The sequence below is a fragment of the Megascapheus bottae genome, chromosome 1 (genome assembly GCF_031878675.1).
Source record: "Megascapheus bottae isolate mThoBot1 chromosome 1, mThoBot2.hap1, whole genome shotgun sequence".
In the NCBI taxonomy this organism is placed as follows: domain Eukaryota; kingdom Metazoa; phylum Chordata; class Mammalia; order Rodentia; family Geomyidae; genus Megascapheus; species Megascapheus bottae.
Genome location: NC_143509.1, coordinates 20,379,484 through 20,403,883, shown reverse-complemented (window position 1 = coordinate 20,403,883; position 24,400 = coordinate 20,379,484). Strand labels below are relative to the sequence as shown.

General features: G+C 35.8%; 1 protein-coding gene across 1 annotated transcript in view; it reads left to right on the top strand.

Moving 5' to 3' along the window:
* The window catches only part of Si (sucrase-isomaltase), an 88,447-nt gene that overhangs the window by 24,404 nt on the left and 39,643 nt on the right, over window positions 1-24,400 (top strand). Inside the window, exons 13-25 of the mRNA XM_090334608.1 lie at window positions 1,515-1,599; window positions 2,723-2,840; window positions 3,800-3,971; window positions 5,409-5,525; window positions 7,394-7,548; window positions 8,685-8,769; window positions 9,756-9,812; window positions 11,468-11,592; window positions 13,653-13,741; window positions 16,701-16,750; window positions 17,391-17,561; window positions 18,652-18,807; window positions 24,151-24,357. Coding sequence (XP_090190734.1) covers window positions 1,515-1,599; window positions 2,723-2,840; window positions 3,800-3,971; window positions 5,409-5,525; window positions 7,394-7,548; window positions 8,685-8,769; window positions 9,756-9,812; window positions 11,468-11,592; window positions 13,653-13,741; window positions 16,701-16,750; window positions 17,391-17,561; window positions 18,652-18,807; window positions 24,151-24,357 — 1,587 coding nt within the window. The remainder of the gene's footprint in view (window positions 1-1,514; window positions 1,600-2,722; window positions 2,841-3,799; window positions 3,972-5,408; window positions 5,526-7,393; window positions 7,549-8,684; window positions 8,770-9,755; window positions 9,813-11,467; window positions 11,593-13,652; window positions 13,742-16,700; window positions 16,751-17,390; window positions 17,562-18,651; window positions 18,808-24,150; window positions 24,358-24,400) is intronic.

The window sequence follows — 24,400 nt, the reverse complement described above, 5'->3', positions numbered from 1 at the left end:
AGATAGAAGGTGCATTAATTCACATACATTGATACCCTTCCTGTTAATAAATTCTTTAAATAAAAAAACAGGTGTATGGGTTTCCTCATGCTTAACTGTTTAGGACAAACGTCTGCAATATTTGCCTTTTGTATCACTGTGGGAAATCTCCCTTGAGAACCTCACTTAATCTCATATGATGTTTCCTTAGATTCTGTTGCTTCTCACGATTGGATACTCATATACGTAATTCTGAGTTTATTAGGGAGATGTGAAATCGTATTCACGTCTCACATTCAGAAGCAACTGATAAATTAAGGGGGACTCCAAAAATCTGAATGACAATAATAATAATAATAATAATAATAATGTCTAGTTAACCACTTATATACTTTCTATTTTTAATATAATTTTCATAGTGACTGTCATTCTCTTAGAAAAGAAATGTCAAATAAATATATGTTGACTGCTTTAGAGTATTAGGAGATAGAAAAGGAATCAAGCCAAGAGGATGTGGAAAGGATGCTGTTAAGGAGATATTTGAGAGTTTGAGTTAGGCAGGAATATGACCCATGAAGATGAAAGATCTGGGTCTTATAATGTGTCTATGACATGGGGTGTGGGAGAATAGAGGATACATAAAATACACTTTTTACATTTAAAGAATATTTAACACAAGCTGGATTTGTCACTACTGTGTTTTCTCAGAGCAGAGAGACAAGTTAGTAGAGGTAAATTAGCAGAGCTAATAAGCACAAGGCTTTCCTTAATGTGTTATGCTTATTTCATTGTATGTAATTAGGAAACATTGAGCATTTGTTTAAAAATATTATAACAATCAGTGAATTCAATATCCCCTGATCTGTCTCCAAAGATGTCTGTTAATGATTCTCAGAATGTGATCAACTCACCTGGCACTTCTTTAGTCCATGAGGAGTTACTCTTTTAATTCAAATATTAACAGGTGATTTGGCCCAGCTTTGTCTTCTGAAATTTTAGGAGATGTGGATTATTAAATTATTCTGATATAATATGCCTAGTGCTTCACTGAAATTAGAAAAATGACAGCAACAACAGAATAAGCCAAAGGAACAGATGCAGAAGGTAGCTTTACAGTGACATGAACAATTAAAATGAGCAAAATGATGATTAAAAATCTGGTTTAGGCTGGGCACAGTGGCTCAAGACTGTAATCCTAGCTACTCAGGAGGCTTAGATCTGAGAGTCAAGGTTTAAAGCCAGCCCAGGCACAAAAGGACCTGAGATTCTTATCTCCAATTAACCTCTATAAAACTGGCAGTGGGGCCTGGCTCAAGGGTAGGGCGGTAGCCTTGAGTTAAAGAACTAAGGGACAGTGTCCAGGCCCAATTCAAGCCACATGAATACACACAAAAAAGTATGGTTTAGTTTGCAACTTGTATTCTTGTAGGAAAAAAATTGCCTTAAATACTGTATTCTTTGAGAACAATGTGATTCTGTCTTTATGCTTTACAATTATTTAATATCTGCTTGTTTTCCTTTTTGTGTACATTCAGGACATGAATGAAGTTTCCAGTTTCATTCAAGGTTCACTGAAAGGCTGTAGTGACAACAAATTGAATTATCCACCTTTCATTCCTGGTAAATTCCATTTGATTATCTAAATTAATTATGGTTTCATGATAATTTTTAACTTTTAATATATGTTTCTAAATTTAAAACCTTTGTATAATATCATGAAATATTTTTCTTTTATCCAAAATATTTGGCAATTAAGGTTGTATTTAAATAATATATCATAAGCTTTAAATATGCCGATTGATAAAATATAGACATATATTTATATGCCTCTTAAGGATTATTTTCCCATTGATTTTTTTATTAAAATTTGGAACTATAAGCACTAAAATTTATGCTTATTAATATGATAGAAAAGTTAATGGATCTACTGTCATCAATTAGTTATAGAAAGGACATCCATTATGTCATGAACCTATATTTTCATAAAATGGACTTTTTAAAGATTTTTTTCCTTCATCCCCTGTCTGCCCCACATTTCTCTTTCTCAAACTAATTTCATCAAGATTCTTTGCTCAATTTCCACATACGTATACAAAGTTTCCTGATCATATTTTCCTCCTCCATCTTCTCAGCTCTCCATCCCACACCTAATTTTATTTATAGGTCAGTAGGTCATGTTTTATCTTTATAACATTCATTTATTTTTTGCTACTCCTGAACTCAGGCACTGGGCTCTGCCCCTGAATGTTTTTGCCCAAGGCTAGTGCTTTACCACTTGAGCATCAGCTCCACTTCTTGCCTTTTAGTGGTTTATTGGAAGTATCTCACAGACTTTCCTATCTGCTCTGGCTTCAAACCTTGATCCTCAGATCTCAGCATCTTGAGTAGCTAGGATTATAGGTGTGAGCCTCCCAAACATGGTTAAAGTCTCCTTTTATATAAAAATGAATATATACATATATATATATTGTTCAAAACCAGGATTCACCATGGTATTTCACATATGCCTTTACATCATTTAATCAAAGTGACTACTTGCCTCTTTTTGCAAATACTTTCTCCACTGTCAAACAGGCATGAGATAAAGTGATACCTAATTGAATACCAGTTTACCTATTTGTATTTTGTCATTACCCCTTTGATTAAGTACAATATTACATAGTACATTTGTTTAAAAATAAAAACAGTAGGACGATATAAAGAGCTGAATGTAAAGAATGATCTCTAATGTCTTTTTTCTAAGGTATTGTTGATAAACTCCTGTATTCCAAGACACTTTGCATGGATGCTATGCAGAGCTGGGGGTCTCAGTACGACGTGCACAGCCTGTATGGCTACAGCATGGCCATTGCCACTGAGAAGTGAGTACAGCTTCATATGGAGACCCAGGTAGGGCTCCGGTCTAGAGGAGATTAGCATGATCTGGCCCCACAGCTGGGAAACAGCAAGACAAAGGAAGAAAGAAGCAGCAATCTTTCAGCCTGAAATTTCTGGCTTTCCAAATGTCAGACTGTCCAATAAGGTTTATCAACTTATTTATTTATTTATTTGCCTAGGGCTTGAACTTGGGGTCTGGACACTGTCCTTGAGCTTTCTCAAGGCTAGTACTTACCATTTGAGCCACAGCATCACTTTGGGCTTTTTCTGTTTATGTCGTCTGAGGAATCAAACTCAAGGCTTTATATGCTAGGCAATCACTCTACCACTAAGCCTCATTCTCAGCCCAAGGTTTATGAATTTTGAATTTAGTTATAAAGTGTTATAGGATTTATTTAATTCTCCTATATGTGTGGGCATATACGGTATATAGATGCATATATGTCTCACGTTCACACATTTTCTAAATACTAGATCATTAAACAATTTTATAATACCATGATATAACTTAATAAAAAGGAATGAGGAGTCTCCTATATTAAATGAATGCTCTTTATCCAGCATTTTCTTAATTTCTGTTTAAGGTAGTTAAAAAAAAAACTCCATATAAGTCTATGTTTGCTTGTTTTTTAGCTTTTACATCAACTTTATTCTCAGGCCCAACTTGCTTGAGTTAACCCAACTATAGCTAACTACTGTGGGAATCCTATTTCTTGTTACATGTACCAAAATCCCACAGTCAACAATGAGTTCTGGCTTGCAACACAGGATTTACCGTTTGCTCCTGTCTGAATACCCAAAGTTGAGACAGAAAGCAAGCAAAATTCTGCCCCCAGTTATGCCTGTAGTGACATCTCTAGGAACAGCAATTGTCCATCCGAGACCAAAGCATTCAAAGAAACACAATTTGACAACTAATGTTTCTGACTGGCCTCACTTTCAGAGCTGTAGAAACGGTCTTTCAGGATAAGAGGAGCTTCATCCTCACCCGGTCCACATTTGCGGGCTCCGGGAGGCACGCGGCCCACTGGCTCGGCGACAACACGGCCTCCTGGGAGCAGATGGAGTGGTCCATCACAGGGATGCTGGAGTTCGGGCTGTTCGGGATGCCTCTGGTAAGAAGCTGCTGCAGATGCCAGCGCGCCTGCGCAGACCAACACATAGGCATGGTCAGATGGCCTCCCCTAGCAACAGACTGAGAACAGCACTGAATTACCTGCAGGCTGTTGGCTCTCTCCTTCTTTCATGTTGTGTATTTATCTAGGGTGTTTGTTTTTGACAATGAAAGAGATCAGTCCAGAGCCTTATATATTAAATTATCAATATCATGTTTCTGGTATTTATTTAAAATGACCACACAGCACTCTGTTAAAGAAACCATGCAACGGTGTCCTTTATGAATATATAAACATAATGAACATAAAATATACACAAAAACCTTGATGATACTTCTGACATGACCCCAGATGAAATTATAATCCAGTTCAACCAGTCTAAATGGGAAATAAGTGTCTTAAGAAAAGAGAAAATATGTTTATGTAAGAAATGTAAAGCCACAAGACAGTAGGGGAAAATTTAAACACATAGATAATGATGTAAATGTCAAAGCTCTAAATATAAGATGTTCTATTATCAGTTTAGTTTCAAAGCACAATACTATTTTAGCAGCAAGATAAAAAGTGAAGATACAGCTGGATGCCAGTGACTCTCACTTGTAATCCTAACCCTGGGGCAGCTGAGATCTGAGCATCACCTTTCAAAGCCAGTCCTGGCTGGACCTGGCTGGAAAGTCCATCCGAGACTTAAAGTTAAATTAACAAAACAAAAACAACAAATAAGTAAAACAGAAACAAAATCGCCAGACAGACTTAATTTCACAAACTGAGGAGCACTAAAAAATGGAAAACATGTACAATTACATATTATTTATAGATGAATTGGTAGATATAAAGAAATATAAACAAATATTAATCATAAATATTAGAGACCAGTACTTTCCGGTATCTGGGAGTACCTGTTGAATGAAAATATTCTTAATTTAGATTACTTTTTTCTTTGAGAGCTACACATAAACACAATGTCATTTGTGCTTCTTCGCTCCTTTTGATAGTGCGTGATTTAACTGGGAAAAATCGAAGAGGAAAGTTTTGAATTCAAAAACAAGATATTTTTAATAGAATGCTTTCATCTTTATGCAGTGAACTAATGGTTATTTCAGAAGTGAAAAATACATAAAAATACACATGAAGAAGAGAAACCCTAAAGAGTGACAAAGAAGGAAAGACATGACCACATGTAATGTCTGCATGTACACATTGTCCTCTAATAGGAACACGGAATCAGGAGGGTTACGGGTTTGCAGCCCCTGTTGGGCTGTCAACCTCTGAGTCTTGAAAAATGTTGTGCAAAATAATGGAAAACAACACTAGTTTGAGGAGAAAGATTTAAAGGTGGTAAAACAAATATTTTATTTTATATGCCATGCCTCGAAATGGCTGTGCTGGGGATGTTTTGAGTCTGAGGACTGAACAGCAGCTATGCTTGTCTCACAGGTGGGTGCAGATATCTGCGGGTTTCTGGCGGACACCACGGAGGAGCTCTGCAGAAGGTGGATGCAGCTTGGAGCCTTCTATCCATTTTCTAGGAACCATAATGCTGATGGCTACGCGGTGAGTGACTGTGTTTCATGTGGTTTGTAGTGAAGCACTTTCTGATTTTTTTTCCAGTCCTTGAGCTTGAACTCAGGCCCTGAACACTGTCCTTAGGTTTTCTCAAGGCTGGAGCTCTACTACTTGAATCACAGCATCACTTCTGGCTTTTTCTATGTATGTGGAACTGAGGAATCAAACCCAGGTCTTCATGCATGCTAGGCAAGCATTCTACCACTAGGCCAAACTCACCACCCACCCCATCATGTTCTGATTTTAATATTGTTCTTTATGTCTGCAAGTGAGGTAATCTGAAAGTTTGTCACAAAATTTGTAATAGGATCCCTCTTCTTCATACATTATATATATAAGAATATATAATAAAGAATATACATATATTGAATAATGCATATCTAAGAATATAATGCACATATGCACATACATATATAATATATGTACATGTATTTATAATGTACAGACAATATATATGTGTATACATTATATTACATGTATATTATATACATAATAATAATGTTATTTCCAGGTAGCTTTTCTTTCAGAAAAAGAAAATGAAATATTATATCAAGTTTTCCATGTCTTGTGTAGTGAAAGAAAAGTTTCAAATGAAAAACATAAGCTTCAAATGAAAAGCAAAAAAAGAAAAATAAAAGTGAGTTGATCCCAGAATCTTTCTATAATGAAATTGTAATAAACATGCCAGTACAAGACAAAATGGACCCTTTTAAAACATGAGTCTGAGCTGGTAAGAAAAGCAACACAAGAGAATACAGTTATTCTGCCAGTCCTGAAACCATCCTGTGTGGACAAGTATTTCTAAAAGCAAATGGTGATGCCTGACTAGAACTTAGCGATTGATTATGCTGAGATCATAATCACAGTATAAGTTGTTATATTCTTTATTCATTTACGTTCTCTTCATTTGCTTTCTTGAGAACATTGACAACAAGTCAGCATAGTGGAGGTTTCTTGAAGTACTTATGAAAAGTGTGTAGGTGTGTGTGTGTGTGAGTGTGTGTGTGAGTGTGTGTGTGTGTGAGTGTATGTGTGTGTGTGTGTGAAAACAAAATTCAGTTCTCAGCCAGGCACAGCTATAGAAGCCTGGTAGGGAGAATGACAGCCTGGGACTCAACTCTAGTAAAGCTTCAGTCTGGGCAGTGGGGAGCGGGGAGTGGGGGATAAGACAAGGAGGAGATGGGAAAGCCCCTTTTTACGGGGAAAGTTCTGGATGGCCTGCTTTGTGACCTACAGCAGAATACCTAGGCAGAATTGCAGTGCGAGCACCTGTGCTGGTCTCAAGAGCAATGAGTGCTCCTTCAAATCCCCCAGGGCTGCCCCACAGCTCTGCTCCAAGGTCCTGTGCCTGTGGACTCCGTGGCTTTATTCTAAGGGCAATGCAAGACTTCAGCTCTGGCTTCAAATCCTTATATGATGGCTACTGGCAAACCATGTCACAGCGTAGGGCCCCACGTCTCGTGGAGTTCTGTCCTCCGTCGTTACTGCTAGGGGCCATAAAGATATGCCAACATTTTTTATTAGAAAGAGATATTTAAGGTGCAATGAAGCCAATAATTCATTGTATTCATGTTTACCAGATGAAAACCCTTTCTTTTTGTATATTTCATCTTTCCTCCTTGTGTATTTAAGTGGAGTGTGTCTCCTTACGATCAAGAGTTTCTTTTAAACCAGGTTAGAACTTATTCAGACATTTTACAGATAAAATGGGGTAGTTTTAATAAAAAAAGCCAATCTTATATATTTGTGTGTTGTTTTATAAAGGACTCGAAACATTCTTTTAGTTTTAATTTTCTTATCTCATGTCATTTCCTTTTCTTATTTTCTTTTTCTCTTATTTTGTTTTCTCTCTACAGGAACAGGATCCTGCAGTCTTCGGACTGGACTCACTTCTGGTCAAGACATCCAGGCATTATCTCAGGATTCGCTATACACTTTTGCCCTTCCTCTACACGCTGTTCTATAGAGCACATAAGTTTGGAGAAACAGTAGCTAGGCCAGTTCTTCACGAGTAAGTATTATGTATAAAAGTTCAATATATTTGCCTTTTAAAAATGTATTATTATTATAAATGTGACTGTTTCATAAGGCAGGGGATGAGTATATTTCTTTTTGGATGATGTCACTCCTTCCCTTTCTCTCTCCAAGTTTTTCCCTCCCATTTCCACCCACAAGTTGGATATTTCATTTTCCACACTGTGTCCAGTAAGTTCCACTGCTGCATTTTTTCATCCTTTGTTCCACTTTTCTGTGTTTCTTCTTCCCCTTCGAACGATTTATAAACAAGCAAAATGAAAAGGAAAAACAACAGAAACAGCAAAATAGGAAAAGGCTTCTATGTTTAATGTATTTTTAAAGAACATTCAGAAGGTAATGAAAATGAGTGGAGATAAATCAAGATATTAGGTAGATATCTCTTTACACTCTTTACAGCTTTACACTCTAGAAAATGATTTATGAGTCAAACTTTTGTAGATGAACAAAATTATGTGAGAACTGAATAAAATTCACAATATGTGTTAGAGAAATTAGATCAGTAAGAAATTAAGTCTAGGGCTATTGAAAGTATACAGAATATATATTGGAAAGCCATGTGAATAGATGCGGATTTAAATAATAATAAATAATAAATGTAATACCATGCAATAGAGACCAAGAAAGTATAGGGAGTAGTTTCAGGAAAGGATGAATTGTCCTTATCTTTGCAAGTATCAGGACCAAAATTGGGCTTAAGAAATGACTGAAAATTACATCTAAAAATCACAACATACTGGAATTCAATAGCAAAGCAGTTTAAACAGCAGGGAGAAGATTATAAAAGACTTCTTGTATGATATGAAAGTTAGATGTTCCACAGGAGAAAGTACATATGATTGCTGATGAGAGATTATAGGTAACAGCACCCTCAATGTAGATGGAGCAGAATTAACAATGCTGTCGCCTTCCTCTCTGTATTCGTCTCCACCCTACCCTCCTGTGTTGACTCTGATGAGACATAGCAGGTGTAGGAAGTATTGGTTGAAAAGGATATGCTAAGGAAAATTAAATCACAGTTTTCTGAAAATGTTAGAAAGGTATACCAAATGAGAAATCCGGATATAAACATTTTGCATTGTAATATTATCAATGTCACTTTTTCCCCCCTAGGTTTTATAGCGACATGAACAGCTGGATTGAGGACACTGAGTTTATGTGGGGCCCTGCATTACTCATTACTCCTGTTTTGAAGCCGGTACGTCTTACAAATTTACTAAATTTATTTCTTAAAGGGAATTTTGTATGTCCAGTCTATACTTAACGACAAAGCATTAGATAATACTTAGCACTTAATAGCTAACTTCAAGCTGATGGATGCCTCATCCGTGTGTGAATTACACGTCATTAAACTTTTTATGAAACTATTCAATAGACATAGGGTTACCAGAACTATTTCATGAGGGGGGAATGTATAAAATTAGGCTTCTCCAAAAAACCATCATGCATTTAATTGGACTCAAATACTAATAACCTCATTGACATTTTGCTATATTACATATGAGGAAACTTAAAAATCAGACTGTTCCAAGAAAATGTTGACCAAATAATGAACTTGGTCATGTGGTTCCCATTTTTAATATGTCTGTCAGTCCATGAAGGCAAAGAGAAATGGAGGACATAGTCTTATTGTTTTACAGCCTTCTTATTCATCACTGGAAATGATGTCTGTGTTGCCTGTGGGTTTTTTTGTTTTGTTTTTGTTTTTTTTTTGTTGTTTTTTTTTTTGCCAGTCCTGGGCTTGAGCTCAGGGCCTGAGCACTGTCCTTGAACTTTCTCAAGGCTAGAGCTCTACCACTTGAGCCTCAACACCACTTTCAGCTTTTTTTCTATGTTTGTGGTACTGAGGAATTGAACTGGGTCTTTGTGCATGCTAGGCAAGCCCTCTACCACTAGGCCAAACTCCCAGCCCTTTGCCTGTGTTTTACATTGTGACATATTGTGACCCTTTGATTATTTATTGTAAATCTTAATATTTATTAGACCTATTGAAGTGCAATATTCTTTGCTCTTTGCTAAGGATTGAATTTTGCTTTTCAATCCTTTTATTGTTTTATTTTTTTCCCTTTTGATTGCACTGGTGTTTGAACTCAGGGCTTTATGATTCCTAGGCATTTTCTCTATTAAGATATCCATGCCCCCAGCTCATGGACTGAGGCTGTATGTTGTCCTGCTTGATTTCAGGAAACAGAAGTGGTGAGTGCCTACATTCCAGATGCAACCTGGTATGACTATGAAACAGTAAGTACTCTTCCCCCCATTGTTCCTGGCTCATAAGCAACTCTCAACATTTATGTACAGAGTGGAACTCCAAATACATAGCACATTTGTATCTAGATTTTCCTTAAAAAATTACCACAAAGAATAATAATTCAAAGCAGAGAACTGTAAAACAATGCATGTAAGTCTATTTATGAAAATGTAGCAGATTTTCATATACCATCAGATCTTATTTTATAATAGAATCAAAGGAATCTTGTAAGAAGGGGTGATTAATTATTTTAATGTTTCTTCCCAGAATTATTGAGATCACTTTACATTTGTTTCTGTCTGGTGCCTCCAAACAATTGTGAAAACCTTTTTTTTTTATAATTTTGAAAGACATAAGCCATAGCTTTCATTCATATACACAATCTTTTTTAATTGAACAATTGTTCTTAAAATATTTTCCAAATTATTATTTGACATGTAGCCTGTATTTGCTGATCAGGCTATTTATTTTGATACAAACAGTAAGCTTTGTTTTTTTAAAGATCTTTAAAAGGCAAATTGTCATGAAGTTCAGTGTGTGTATCAGTTTGCTTTCATTTATTCCTCCCCCTCACCCATTTCAGCAGAGTATCATTATTCTCTTAATACATTCATCACATTTAAGCACTAGACATTTTGTTAAATGTTTGGATATATCAAGTTAAAGTACATCAAAATGTTCACATGGCCATTTTATGTCTAAAACTGACTTCTCACTGTTTCATTCTAATATAGATTAAAATATCAGATCATGTAGTATTAATTTCACTTTACTTATTTGTAATATACAGCATAATAACTCAGCAGTTGTCTACTGTGCAATAAAGGAGTTGGTTCAATGACTTTTTTTGTCTCGACATTATTGCCTTGTGTTAGACTGCATGACCTCTTCTTGAATTTTTGTAATGTATATAATTGGCCAACTGAAATCTCTTGCTACAGCTTTGAATTATAGCCTTCCTTATTTCATTTTGATGTGTTTTGGTACAGGAACAGAAGGGAGGTTTCACAAAAGAAATAAAAATAGATATAGCAGATAATCCATGTAGGAGTATATATCCAAAGCAATAATATGAACATATGTATGAAATAGTGTCACTCTGATATTTACTATTGCAACATATTTTACAAGGTCTAGTATATATAATCATCAGGTGTCTATCAATAGATGAATGGATAGAGAAAATAAGGTATGTGTACATCATGAGATAGTATTTATTGACAGAAATTATTGCAATAAAATGAATGTAATTTTTGTCAAGCAAAATAAACCGGACAGATAGATACTGTTTGTTTATTCTCACATGTGGATTCTAAAACAATTCTTATGAAAATGATGAATCACCACTAGAAACATGTTAACTTTAAGCCAAAATAAACATAAAATATATAGCTAATCAGTCATTGATTCAGAGAAGCTAAGTTTTCCGTCTAATTTTTCTAGTTTAGGGAAAAAATAATTTTCTATAACTTTGCATATAATTTTCTATAACTTTACACTAATAATTCTCTACAAAGGCAAAAAATAGAATAGCATTTCTTTCAATGATATGATTTATTCATGATAAAAAGTGCCTCAATGTATAAATTGCTATTCTGGTGACATAAAAACTCTATGTGGAATAAAATTCTTTCACAAACATTAGGGGGCAAAACGACCTTGGAGGAAAGAGAGGGTGAACATGTACCTTCCAGCAGACAAAATAGGATTGCACCTGAGAGGAGGCTTCATTATTCCCATCCAGCAGCCTGATGTAACAACTACTGCAAGGTAAATTGAGCCAACACTCCCTGCACTAGCTCTTACTTTCATTAAATATCAGAGCTCAATATTAACTTTCACTCTAAGATACTTTATACGCAGGTTATTCTTAGAGATGGTGTGTTTACATAAATAATTAAATTATGTATAAATACACATATATAATTTTTTGTCAGTTGTGGGGCTTGAACTCTGGACCTGGGCTTTATCTCTGAGTTCTTCTGCTCAAGTCTACTGCCCTACCCTTTGAGCCACAGCACCACTTCTGCTTTTCTGGTAGTTCATTAGAGATAAGAATCTCATGGATTTTAGTGCCCTGGCTGTCTTTGAACCAACATCCTCAGATCTCATCTTCCTGAGTAGCTAGGATTAAAAATGTGAGTCACTGCACTCAGCTTCACACCTAAAATTTTAAGTTACAAATATACATATATATTAAGTTAAACATAATAACTTAAAGACTTGTAAGTATATATGCAAATATATATTTAAATATATGTGTATATGCATATGTATAAAGACATGTATATTTATACGTATACAACATACACACAATTATTTGATTTTATAAAAATTAGGTTAAAATCCAAAGATTCATTCACATTTTCTAAATTTACATGCAATTGAAAGTTAATGTCTGATTTATAATAAGTTCAAATTTAATCTTTGAGATATAATTGAAAGTTATATATGCAGTTTTCCAAACACAATTTTCCTTTTGGCTAGAATGTTTTACTTTTTAGTATGTAAGTCGGGTGGATATTTTAAGTGAAGAATAAAATAAACTTAAATTGTCTTGTAAGTGTGCAATCCAGAAAAAATAAAGCAAAAACAACCCCCACCCCTCCAAATCATCAGAAATCTCTGGTCCTCTATTGTGCAGTCCTCCAACATCAGGCCTCAGCAGGCCTGTTTAATTTACCGGCTTTCCATTTCTTCAGACGACAGGAAAATGTCTCAATTTCTTTCTACACTGGCAAGATAAAGAATTATATTACTTAGGTTTTCTTATATGTGATGTGTGTATTATTCCGTATTATACAATCCATAAAAGCAGTTACCTGAACTTTTAGTGTTAACCTTTCTTTCTGTCACCCCAATTAATCTACCATAGACTATTTACTGTAAAATATTCATTGAGGGGCCAGGAGTTTGGCCTAGCGGTAGAGTGCTTGCCTAGCATGCCTGAAGACCTGGGTTCAATTCCTCGGTACCACATACATAGAAAAAAAGCTGGAAGTGGTGCTGATGCTCAAGTGGTAGAGCTCTAACTTTGAGAAAAACAAAGACAGTGCTCAGGCTCTAAGCCCAAGCCCAGTACTAGCAAATAAATAAATAAATAAATAAATATTTATTGAGGCAATAGGTTAATGATGGAATCAATGTACATTTAATTTCTTTGATATTCTAAAATTATCTTATCATTGCCTTATGACTATAAATCATGAAATTTAGTTCTATTGTAAAGATATCCTGAAGAAGAAAACAAAACAGTTGTGTTAGAATATGAGTTAGGAGAACTAGAATCTGTAAAGATTATTTCTTGGATCACTTAGCCCCAAGGGTAGTATTTTATGATAATACAGATCTAAGAATTACATTGTTTATCACATGTTGCACTCCTGGTATAATTGCATTCAGTTATAAAATTAGTAAAGACTTCTCTAGGCACTTATACTATTTTGCATCATTTTCTCATTGTTTTACACTGAAAATATAGATTTATTAAATTGCAACTTTAGATTATGGTTGCTGATACTGATGTACAACCCTTAATTTTTCTTGTTTGCATTGAAATGTGATATTGTGGCAATTGTATTGCTATTAGACAATTCAGAACTTTGTTTTTGTATTTTCTATTTGTTAATTTGGTGTAGTTCCTAATTACATAATTATTATCTCTGCATGCACATAAGAATTTGAAAGAAAATTGGTATTGTTTTAAATCTATGGATCGGTGTCATGTATTAATGCAGAACTCCATGGGAGATTGAAATACACTAATTTACAGAACACCTCGTGTCATACATTTCTTTTTAATTATGGATGAACCTTATTTTACCCAACAGCCGGAAGAATCCTCTCGGCCTTATTATTGCACTGAATGAAAATAACACAGCCAAGGGAGATTTTTTCTGGGATGATGGAGAAAGCACCAGTAAGTTGGCTTTGATGGCAGTGATAACCCCTTGATGAAGTTCCCTACTGCTCATGCTTCTAGACAAATCGCACGTTATTTTAGGTTTTTCAGTTCCTCTATGAAACTTAACACTGTCAGCTCACCTGCTTATGTATCATAAAGCTAACTAGTTTTGAGTATTGATTTCTCATTAATTTTCATCCACTGTGTCTGTATAAGTATGAATACCTTTCAAATTAAGGTGATGTTTCCAGCTATACAGATCATGTTTTCACATGTTTTCCATGATTCTAGTTTTTAAAATTGTGTTCTTATAGATGAAAAAAGTCCAAAGTTTAAAGAATTGGGGTAAACAACATCAAATTATTTACAGTGAGTAGGTTTCACAATTTATTTATTTTATTCAGTTTATTTATTTTCTCAATACCAAACTTTAGATTTCAGTTTTTAAAATATTTATAATTGAGATATGTATGTTAATTAAATGGTGGTAGATTTTCAATTAAGTTATTTTTAATTCTTCAACATTATACTTACTACCTATTTCAATTAACAGAGGGTTGTTCCAGTGTGCACAAATTTAATGCTAGCTTTTATTTGAGCTCAATCCTTCTCAAAATGCATTGGAAAATAAACATACATTTTAAATCCACATTATCATCCCATGTCTCTATACTTATACCACAAGTGAGACACTTTTCATGCTATTTTATAATCTGAGAGTGTGACATCTCTGGGAAAAAAACTTATTCTCTTTGGTGTCATGAATTTACAAATAGTCAAGTATTTTAAAACTATTGCTGGGATTCAGTCATTCCTTCACTTGTGCAACTCACACTTAACTAGAATTTGTTCAAATCAATAACATTTCTTTGTGGAAATTGATCACTATGTTAAAATCTTCTAAATTATTCTATAGCATTCTGTGAAAGAGCTTCCTTAATTCAAGATGAATTGCCTTTACAATGGTCAGTCAGAACTGGTACATTTCCTCCTGTCATCTGTTTATGCCATCCTTCCATGACTACTGTGATTTGTCCTCTGCTGCTGATGCCCAGAGGATACTTTTAGATAGGCCCTCTGTGTTCCTTCCATTGCCATTATATTCTCTCATCAGAACTCAGGACTTCCCAGAGCACACCATTCACTATCGTGTGGCCTTTGAATGAATGTGCTTCGCTTTTGAACATGCTGGCATAATCTTGCCTTTAAAAATTGATGGAAACCTGGCTAGGAGTTTGAAAAAGCCAGAAGTGGTGCTGTGGCTAAAGTAGTAGAGGTCTAGCCTTGAGAAAGTTCAAGGACAGTGATCAGGCCCTGAGCTCAAGCCCAGGACTGGCAAAAAAAATAATTGATGGAAACCAGTGCTTTTGAGGCCAAGCACTGGAAAGCTGACTGCTGTGTCTTACAGCCTAGACATTTCTTTTGAGTCTTCTTTTGGGACTGAATTTTCTTATCACACCCATTATGGTCATTACTGTTTCATTTTCGTTTCTGCAAGTTTTCCTTTCTGTCACTTCTGATTGCCTAACAGATCTAGATCTGCAGTTGTAAAAAAAACGAACAAACAAAAACTTTTGCAATGAACAGTCTAATAGTTTCATAATCCCTATAAAAGTTGACTCAAATTATTACACCTGTGCCACAAATCCTCTAGTGAAAATTGACTTGCTCATTTAAAAATAAAAAATTATATACAACCTATAGGTTTATCACAATTTGTGCTTCTAGCGTTCCCTGCATGTAGACATGCACACAAACATGTATACAGACAGATAAACACACACACACACACACACACACACACACACACACACACACACACACACACACACAAATGCTGACACACATACACTGCCCAAACCCTTCTCCCTGTCTCATTCTACTTTAGCACACTAGCCTTCCTAATGTTTCTTATACAGTCAGGAGCTTAAGCACACTGTGAGTCAAAAGCAATTTCTTATTACATATAAGTTCAAGAAAAGTAGATATTAACAAAATCTAAACTCTTCACAGCCTTTCAATCCAATATTTTTAGACAATAAATTTGTAAGCAAACATTTGAATGGTAAAAATTCATATTCTGATTGTAATTTGTTCTGTTCTATAAAAATGTAAGCCAATTAATACTGTTAAAAATAATATACAAATCTTATGTTTACTTTTGTTGTTTTATCAGTTTCCTTACAATTATATTAGTCTTAATCTTCCATTATTGATAAAGAACACAAACTTTCTTTCACAAACAAAACAAAATATCATTTTTTTTTCAGTAGGGAATCTAGTAGGAGAAGCTTGGTTTATTGAGAAATAGGACTAGGGGTTAATACAGCAAGAATACTCGAGGTAAATATGTGTTAAAGGAAATATGGGCTGAGTCTATGGGAGGATGCACACAGGATGTGGGAGAAGGGTGCAGGGGTTGATTGGATGAAGATGGTCTGGACATTTGGATACTCACGTTAAATTTCAATGTCCTTGTACAACCACTTGGAGGTTAAACTAGCTGAGAAGAAATGAATCATGCAAGGCTTTAGAGTTTATTTCAAGAACAAATTAAAGTTTGTTTTGGTCTTTGTCATGTTATCCTATTCATCGATTTTTTTTTGCTCCAAATAATGAAAATATTACATGGGGATGGCCATGTTTTTTTTGGGGGGGGGAAGGCTAAATACTGCACACATTTTTTGATAGAGATTAAAATATAAGTTCTGTACAAAATAATAGATGTACAATAATGTTTCTTTTTCTATCAGTGCTGTTTACAACTTCTAGAAATATTGCATCATTCATTGAAACTTTAAGAATTGTTTTATATACCACAGAAATAAAATACAAAGTTTTTTTTAAATAAATGGGAGAAATGCAATAGGAAAATTCCTCAGGAGATGTCCTTAGTAGACATTACCCAAGGAAAAAAATTAAATGTATAACTGTAATCGACTGCATTTTGATCTGAGATTTTTTTTCATTTCAGAAAGCATTGACAGTGGCAGCTATATATTGTATGAATTTTCAGTTTCTAATGTAAGTATTCTCTCTTGACATTTGAATAAATGCAAGTTTTGCTAATGTCTTTTTAGATGTAAATTAGTTTTGGAAAAAAATTTGTTACCCTTCCTATCGTAGCAATATAATGGAATTATCTTGTAAGTTATAATTGCTAAATTATGAACAATTTATTTTGGAATTTCATAAGTAAGGGTGATATATCACTTTTATCATATAACTGGCCCCTTAAATTCTTGGGCCTCTTGAATTATCTATCACATCAGTTTAAAAAATTGTTAACATCGCAATGATCATGGGTATGGAATTTGAGGATAAAAATCTATGTATATTTTAAGTTTGAACAACAAATACAGAAGGATTTCATAAATGAGGAGTCATTTTACCACATTTTTTTTTGTCTAAGGTATGCTAGTCATCAATAGCAGGGCTAGAATAAGGAACTTTATGTATGATTCGTGCCATACTTGATTTAAGGTAGCTCTGAAAATCATGTTGTGTGGTATATATGGAAAATGAAAAGTTGGTTGCATGAGGAGGCCTGTGGGATTGGAGAAGTTGGTGGTTGGATCATGTAATTTTTCCTAGCATGTTGTTATTTCAATGTTGTATCTGATAACTGGTTTATATTATTATCTGCTCTGTGTTCTTCTTCCAGAACAATTTACAATGTATATGCACCCATGAAAACTATGAGGAAGGAACCACTTTAGCCTTTGAAACCATAAAAGTCCTTGGGTTGACAGAAACTGTTACTGAAGTTAAAATAGGTGAAAACAACCAGATTATGTCTGCACATGGCAACTTCACTTACGATGCTTCCAACCAGGTAAAGATAACCTTGGAAAACTTTTCAGCTTCCATGATCTCTCATTGTTAGTACTGCAGAATCACCATATTACAAAATTTCTTTTTCTTCATGGTATGTCTTCCCCCTTCCTTCCTTCCTTCCTTCCTTCCTTCCTTCCTTCCTTCCTTCCTTCCTTCCTTCCTTCCCTCCCTCCCTCCTGCTTTCCTTCCCTCTCTCCCTTCCTGCCTTATTGCCTGCCTGCCTACCTTCTTCCCTCCCTCCATCCTCTCTCCTTCCTTTCCTTCCCTTTCTTTCTCCCTTCCTCCTTTTTTCTCCTTTACACTCTCCTTCTTTTCCTCCTTTTGTTCCTCATGTTTTCTTTTCCTTCCTTCCTTCCTTCCTTCCTTCCTTCCTTCCTTCCTTCCTTCCTTCCTTCCTTCCTTCCTTCCTTTTTCCCCTTTCTTTCCTCCCTTACTTTTTCATTTCTTGTTCATCCCCCTTTTTCATAGTTCCATCTTATTTTCCTTCAATTTCTTCCTCACAAACTGCAAATAGTAAATATGAATAAATTATTATATTAAAGAAGTATACAATCCTTTCTTACTCTAGAAGCTTCCATATCATATTGACCAACCTTTGTGCCGCTGTATATGCTCTGCAGAAATTAGTGTCTATCTCGTACTTAGAATGACCATCTAGGGTATGGTGCTACATTCTTCAAGTTTCACATCTCATTCATTCTGTACAGAAAGCTCTCTTACTAATTAGGATTTCTGTGTTTATTTTACAATGGAGGAAACTGCAGATGACACCAAATGCATAGTTCCTCAAAACCCATGAATACAAGGTACACGACCTTAAAATCACCGTGAAGGAATTCCTTAGAAGTTGTGAATTCCATCCAGTGTCTACACCTCTTACAGCTGGTACCATTTGTAAGATCCAGCAACTTCATGGTGTGGCTTTTTGTATCTTGCTCATCTATTCCTTCATACCACTACCAAAACTATTCATGAACTGTTTTGAAGAATTTCTGGAATTCACGCACTCTGGGCAATGTTAGATATTTTAAAATTGTTATGGACAAGTTAAAGAAAAAAAAACATTTAACTTTTTTTAATCTTCAAAGGTTCTCCTAATTACGGATCTCAGCTTTAACCTTGGAAAAACCTTTAGTGTTCAGTGGAATCAAGTTTTCCCCGATTCTGAGAGATTCAACTGCTACCCTGATACAGATATGGTAACAGAAGCACAGTGCTCTCAGCGTGGCTGTTTAACAGCAAAGGTAACGAACAATTTCATCTCTGACTCAATATACATTTCCATAAAAGCATTTCAATGTGAACTTTCTCAATGTTTTGAATTCTACAATATCTAAACCAATTAATATAGAGCCATTTGGAATGTCCAACTAGTAGCGCTGCTACACGATCCAACTTTATTTAAGGTGTTTAATTTGACATATTAATCAATATGTTAATATAAACTGTTTGGACATTAGATGCTGTTACTTTGTTTAATAACTTAAGACTCCCATTTGAGTGACATAGGCTCATACCTTGGTAAACCAGGGCATTCTTTTCTTTAATATTTTTTATTGTAATTAATAAAAGGGTAACATGATATTTGCCAGATAGAGGGTGCATTAATTCACATACATTGATACCCTTTCACATGTCTTCATCCCCATTACCCTCCCCCCCACTCCCCCTCATTTGGTTTCCCCCCCTTCCCTATCCAATTTCAAATAACCAAATACAAATAAATCCAATATATCAGATGACAAAGTGAGATACTGTAACAATATGAGATACCCAAGGGACAGCAAAAGAGATGAGAGATAACATAATACATTAAGAACAAAAATCATTGGTTATATGGCTTTTGTTTCAATATCCTGGAGGTCCTTCCAATTAGCTTCATACTTTATGGCCTTATGTATCAAGGTTTTGCCCTATTGCAGACCACTGCTAGTAGAGCCCAAGGTTTCTACTGATTATGACAAATGAGGGAAACCATTGAGCCTAAGTTCCTCTGAGTCTGGCTTACTTCACTTAATACGATTTTTTCTAAGTCTTTCCATTTCCTAACAAATGGGGCGATGTCATTCTTTCTGACAGCAGCATAGAATTCCATTGTGTACAAATACCACAACTTGTTGATCCACTCATCAACTGAGGGACATCTAGGTTGGCTCCATATCTTTGCTATGGCGAATAATGCTGCAATGAACATTGTTGTGCTAGTGGATTTAGTATGCCCTAGTTTCTGGATGGTTGGGTAAATGCCAAGTAGTGAAATTGCTGGGTCGTAGGGGAGCTCTATGTTTAGCCTTTTGAAGCACTGCCATAATGCTTTCCATAGTGGTTGAATGAGTTTGCACTCCCACCAACAGTGTAGTAGTGATCCCTCCTGGCCACATCCCCTCCAGCATCTGTTGTTATTCGTTTTCCTGATCCTGGCCATTCTAACTGGAGTGAGGTGGAATCTTAGAGTTGTTTTGATTTGCATTTCTTTTATGACCAGAGATGTTGAGCATTTCTTCATGTGTCTATAGGCCATTTTTGTTTCTTCTTCAGAGAAGACTCTCTTTAAGTCTCTGGCCCATTTTTTAATGGGATGGTTGTTAGTTTGGAGATTAGTTTTGGAGTGATTCAATTTTTTGAGCTGTTGATATATTTTAGATATGCGGCCTTTGTCCGTTGTTTGGTTGGTGAAGATCTTCTCCCACTCTGTAGGCTTCCTAACTAATTTACTAGCTATGTCCTTTGCCATACAAAAGCTCCGCAGTTTAATGCAGTCCTACTTATCCAGCCTTTCTCTGATTTGTTGTGCTTCTTGGTCCTTATTAAGAAAGTTTCGACCTGTGCCAAGGAGGCCTAATATGTCTCCTATTCCTTCTTGTAAAGTTTTCAGTGTGTCAGCTTTTACCTCCAGGTCTTTGATCCATTTGGAGTTAATTCTAATGCAGGGTGACAAAGAAGGATCCAACTTTAGTTTTCTGCAGGTGCTTAACCAGTTCTGCCAGCACCACTTGTTGAAGAGGCTGTCTTTCTTCCATTCTATTTTTTTGGCTCCCTTGTCAAAGATTAGGTGGCCATAGGTCTGTGGCTTAATATCTGGGTCCTCAGTTCCATTCCATTGGTCTTCAGGCCTGTTCTTGTGCCAGTACCAAGCTGTTTTGATAATTATAGCCCTGTAATAGAGTCTAAAGTTTGGAATTGAAATTCCTCCATCGCTCTTCTTTCTGCTAAGAAGTGTTTTTGCTATACGGGCTCTTTCATTATTCCATATGAAATTTTGAATTGCCTGTTGTATTTCTTCAAAGAATGCCATTGGGATATTGATGGGTATTGCGTTGAATTTGTAGATAACCCTTTAAACCAGGGCATTCTTAAGACTGAGATCTTTGAGCTGGAGTTTCCAATAAATCCGGAATGAAAAGTCCACAAGATTCCATCTTCCAAGTAACTAGTAAAATACCAGTCTGGAAATTAATTCCAGTAATAGAGTATCATCTATAATATGAGCAAGGAAGCCAAGAGAAAAAAAATCAGACATAAGACATTCAGTTTGATTGTTTAGAGTAGACATGCTTTCTTGTAATTCTTTAGAACACATTGTTGCTATTTAATAACCACAGTTTCTGTTAAGAAGTATTCATCAGGACCCATTACTTTTTTATTGTTGTTGTTGTTGCTAGTTTTAAAGTTTGAACCCAGGGTGCCCTGCTGCTTGGCATAGTGATTGTAGGCACACAATCACGTAAGACGTGCCTCCAGCCTGGCATTTTCCTGGTTATTTTGATGATGGAATCTAGTGAATGTTCCTGCCAGTGCTTTGTGTTTCAGCCTCTTGAGCATCTAGGATTATACCGGAAGCCACTAGTGCTCAGGTAATAAACTTATTGCTTTGTGATTATAACTCCATTTGAAAAAGATTAAAAAAAATCCACCTGTCCTGTTAGAGCTTATATTCAGCTTAGGAAAAGAATCAAACCCTAAACATATGTGTTTTGTATTTGATAAATACTGTGAAGGAGGAAGTATAAGAGAAAAGGGCAGGGAAGACTGGAGGTAAAATACTAGTGACACCTCCATCAGTGAATCTGCTTTTTCACAATGCCTTACTATAATCTCATGCTTGGTAATAAAACTGCTTTCAGGAAAGCAGTCTGGCAGAACTCCATGCCCCGAAGCCCACCTATTCACAGCTGTGTCCCCAATATCTGTCTACAGGATTCAACATTTGTTTAAGAACAGCATACCTCTCTTCCTGAAAGGACATTTATCAGCTCTCCACTCTCTCCCATCTCACTAATGTTAGAGACATCCCTTTATTATTATTATCATCATTATTAATATTATTTAGTAGTGAAATATTAGAATCAAACCCAACAGATTAAGTTGAACAATCAACCACAGAGCTGTATACTTGCTCTGCATTAAAGAAGCTTACTTATTCTCACCACAAATTTACAAATAACCACGCTCAACAACAACAAATATCAACAGATGACTTACAGAATGATAAATGTAAATGGATTATGGGCAGAAAAAATAGGTAGGGAAAACTCAGAGGCTGATATTTTCTAAAGGCAGTCAAATCCCTGGTCCTGGTGATGTTGATTCAAGCCTGTGTGTGAAATCAATAGTGACCATGAGAGTTAAGAATTGTTGTACTGAGAAATCAGTCCCTCCATGCACATTTTTTACAAGATGAATCTCAAGCCTAATATGCTGACTTTCTAATGTCATCAATGTCCTGGGCTCCTCCATATTTACTATATGATTGACTTTTTTTTTATCTTTTAGTTTTATCATGGCTGTTGGAACTATATTTATTTACGTTCTACATGCCACAGGGACAATGCCAAACAGACACCATCAAAATTTGTATCTCTTCATCACAATTTCTGTACCACAATTCATATCTTTTTTATCTAAGATGCCTTGGTTGTCTTACCCAATGTCTGCAAAAGAGTTTATGAGAACCAAAAAAGAATAATAAAATAAGTTTAAAAAAAACCAAACAATAGGTTCATAATTAGGAAGATTAGGAGAAAAGATTTGGGTAAATCAGCGAGCTATAGTGAAAATGTTTTCTTCGTTTGAGTCTTAGCTCTTATTTCTGAGTAACACATCTAGTTCTAATGTTTGGTTACAGTTCCTAAGTTGGGTGCAGATCAACATGCTCCTGAGCAGCTTAACACTGAAAAAGTGAGGGAATTTGTAAAATTATGTCCTTAAATATGGAACAAAGAGGGCCGGGAGTTTGGCCTAGTGGTTAAAGTGCTTGCCTAGCATGCAGGAAGACCCGGGTTCGATTCCTTGGTACCACATACATAGAAAAAAGCCGGAAGTGGTGCTGAGGCTCAAGTGGTGGAGCTCTAGCCTTGAGAAAGTCCAAGGACAGTGCTCAGGCCCTGAGCTCAAGCCCAGGATTGGCAAAAAAAAAATGGAACAAAGAGCCTGAGCACATGCTTTTCCAGGTGTTCTTTTTAAAATTATTAAGTACATGTGAGTGTGTGTATGTGTGTGTGTGTGCCAGTACCAGGCCTTGAACTCCTTAAACTAAAGGCCTGAAAACTGTTCCTTCCCTTTTTTTTCCTTTTATTCTCTCTCTCTCTCTCTCTCTCTCTCTCTCTCTCTCTCTCTCTCTCTCTCTCTCTCTCTCTCTCTCTCTCTGTCTCTCTCTCTCTCTCTCTTTTCTATTCAAGGATGGTACTCTTTGAGTTGAGTTGCAACTCAACTCCTGGTTTAGGTGGTCAAGTAGTGATAAGAGCCTTATAGACTTTTCAGATTGTACTGGCTTTGGATTATAATATTACTTCTCAGCCTCTTGAGTAGTTAGGATACTGGCTTGACCCACTGGCACCCTACTCACATGTTGTTTTGAGGTTTATTATAAGCTCATTACTCTCTCTCTTCCTCTCCTCTCCCCTCCCTCCCTCCCTCTCTCCCTTTCTCCTCTTGCTTTCTCTGTCTCTTAAACACACATTATTAAGAGTCATTATTAAGAATAAATATAGGGTACCAGGAGTGTGGCCTAGTGGTAAAGTGCTTGCCTAGCATGCAGGAAACTCTGGGTTTGATTCTTCAGTAGCACATATACATTAAAAGGTGGAAGTTGTGTCGTGGTTCACCTGATAGAGTACTAGCCTTAGAAAGCTCAAGGACAGTGCCCAGGCCCTGAGTTCAAGCCCCAGGACTGGAAAAATAAAACAAAAACAAAAAAAGAATAAGTATAGTACCAAAATTGTTTGAAGAATTTGATTTTTGCAAAGATAAGAAACCGTGTTTCCATTTTACAATAATCTTTTAGCTTCAAAGGTCCATTTAAAATTGTTTTTACATTTCAGTTTTACATATTACTTCAAAACCTCTAGCTTTATAAATGGCTCAACTGTCTATTCAAATTGGCTTTTTGTTCAAAGCTGAAAATGGGTGACTTTTGAACTTTCTCCTCTACTGTTGTATTACTAGAATCAATATAAAAACGGAACACAATATTTTATGACTTGGTGCTAACTGCGTAATAGATGATTCATGTTATAAACACAACTCAGCTTAAGTGTGCTCTCCATTAACATGCACTGTCTGACCATGAGCATTCATTATGATTTTAGGGTACGACTGACCCCAGAGCACCTGAATGTTACTTTCCTAAAGAAGACAACTCTTATTCAGTTTCATCCCTTCAGTATCTTCCAACGGGTATAACAGCCAACCTTCGGCTCAGTACTTCAAAAGCTAGAATTACGCTTCCATCAGAACCCATCACTGACCTTCAATTGGAGGTGAAATACCACAAAAATGACATGCTGCAGTTTAAGGTGGGTTCACTTATACTATTCCACTGACTCACTTCTTGTGATT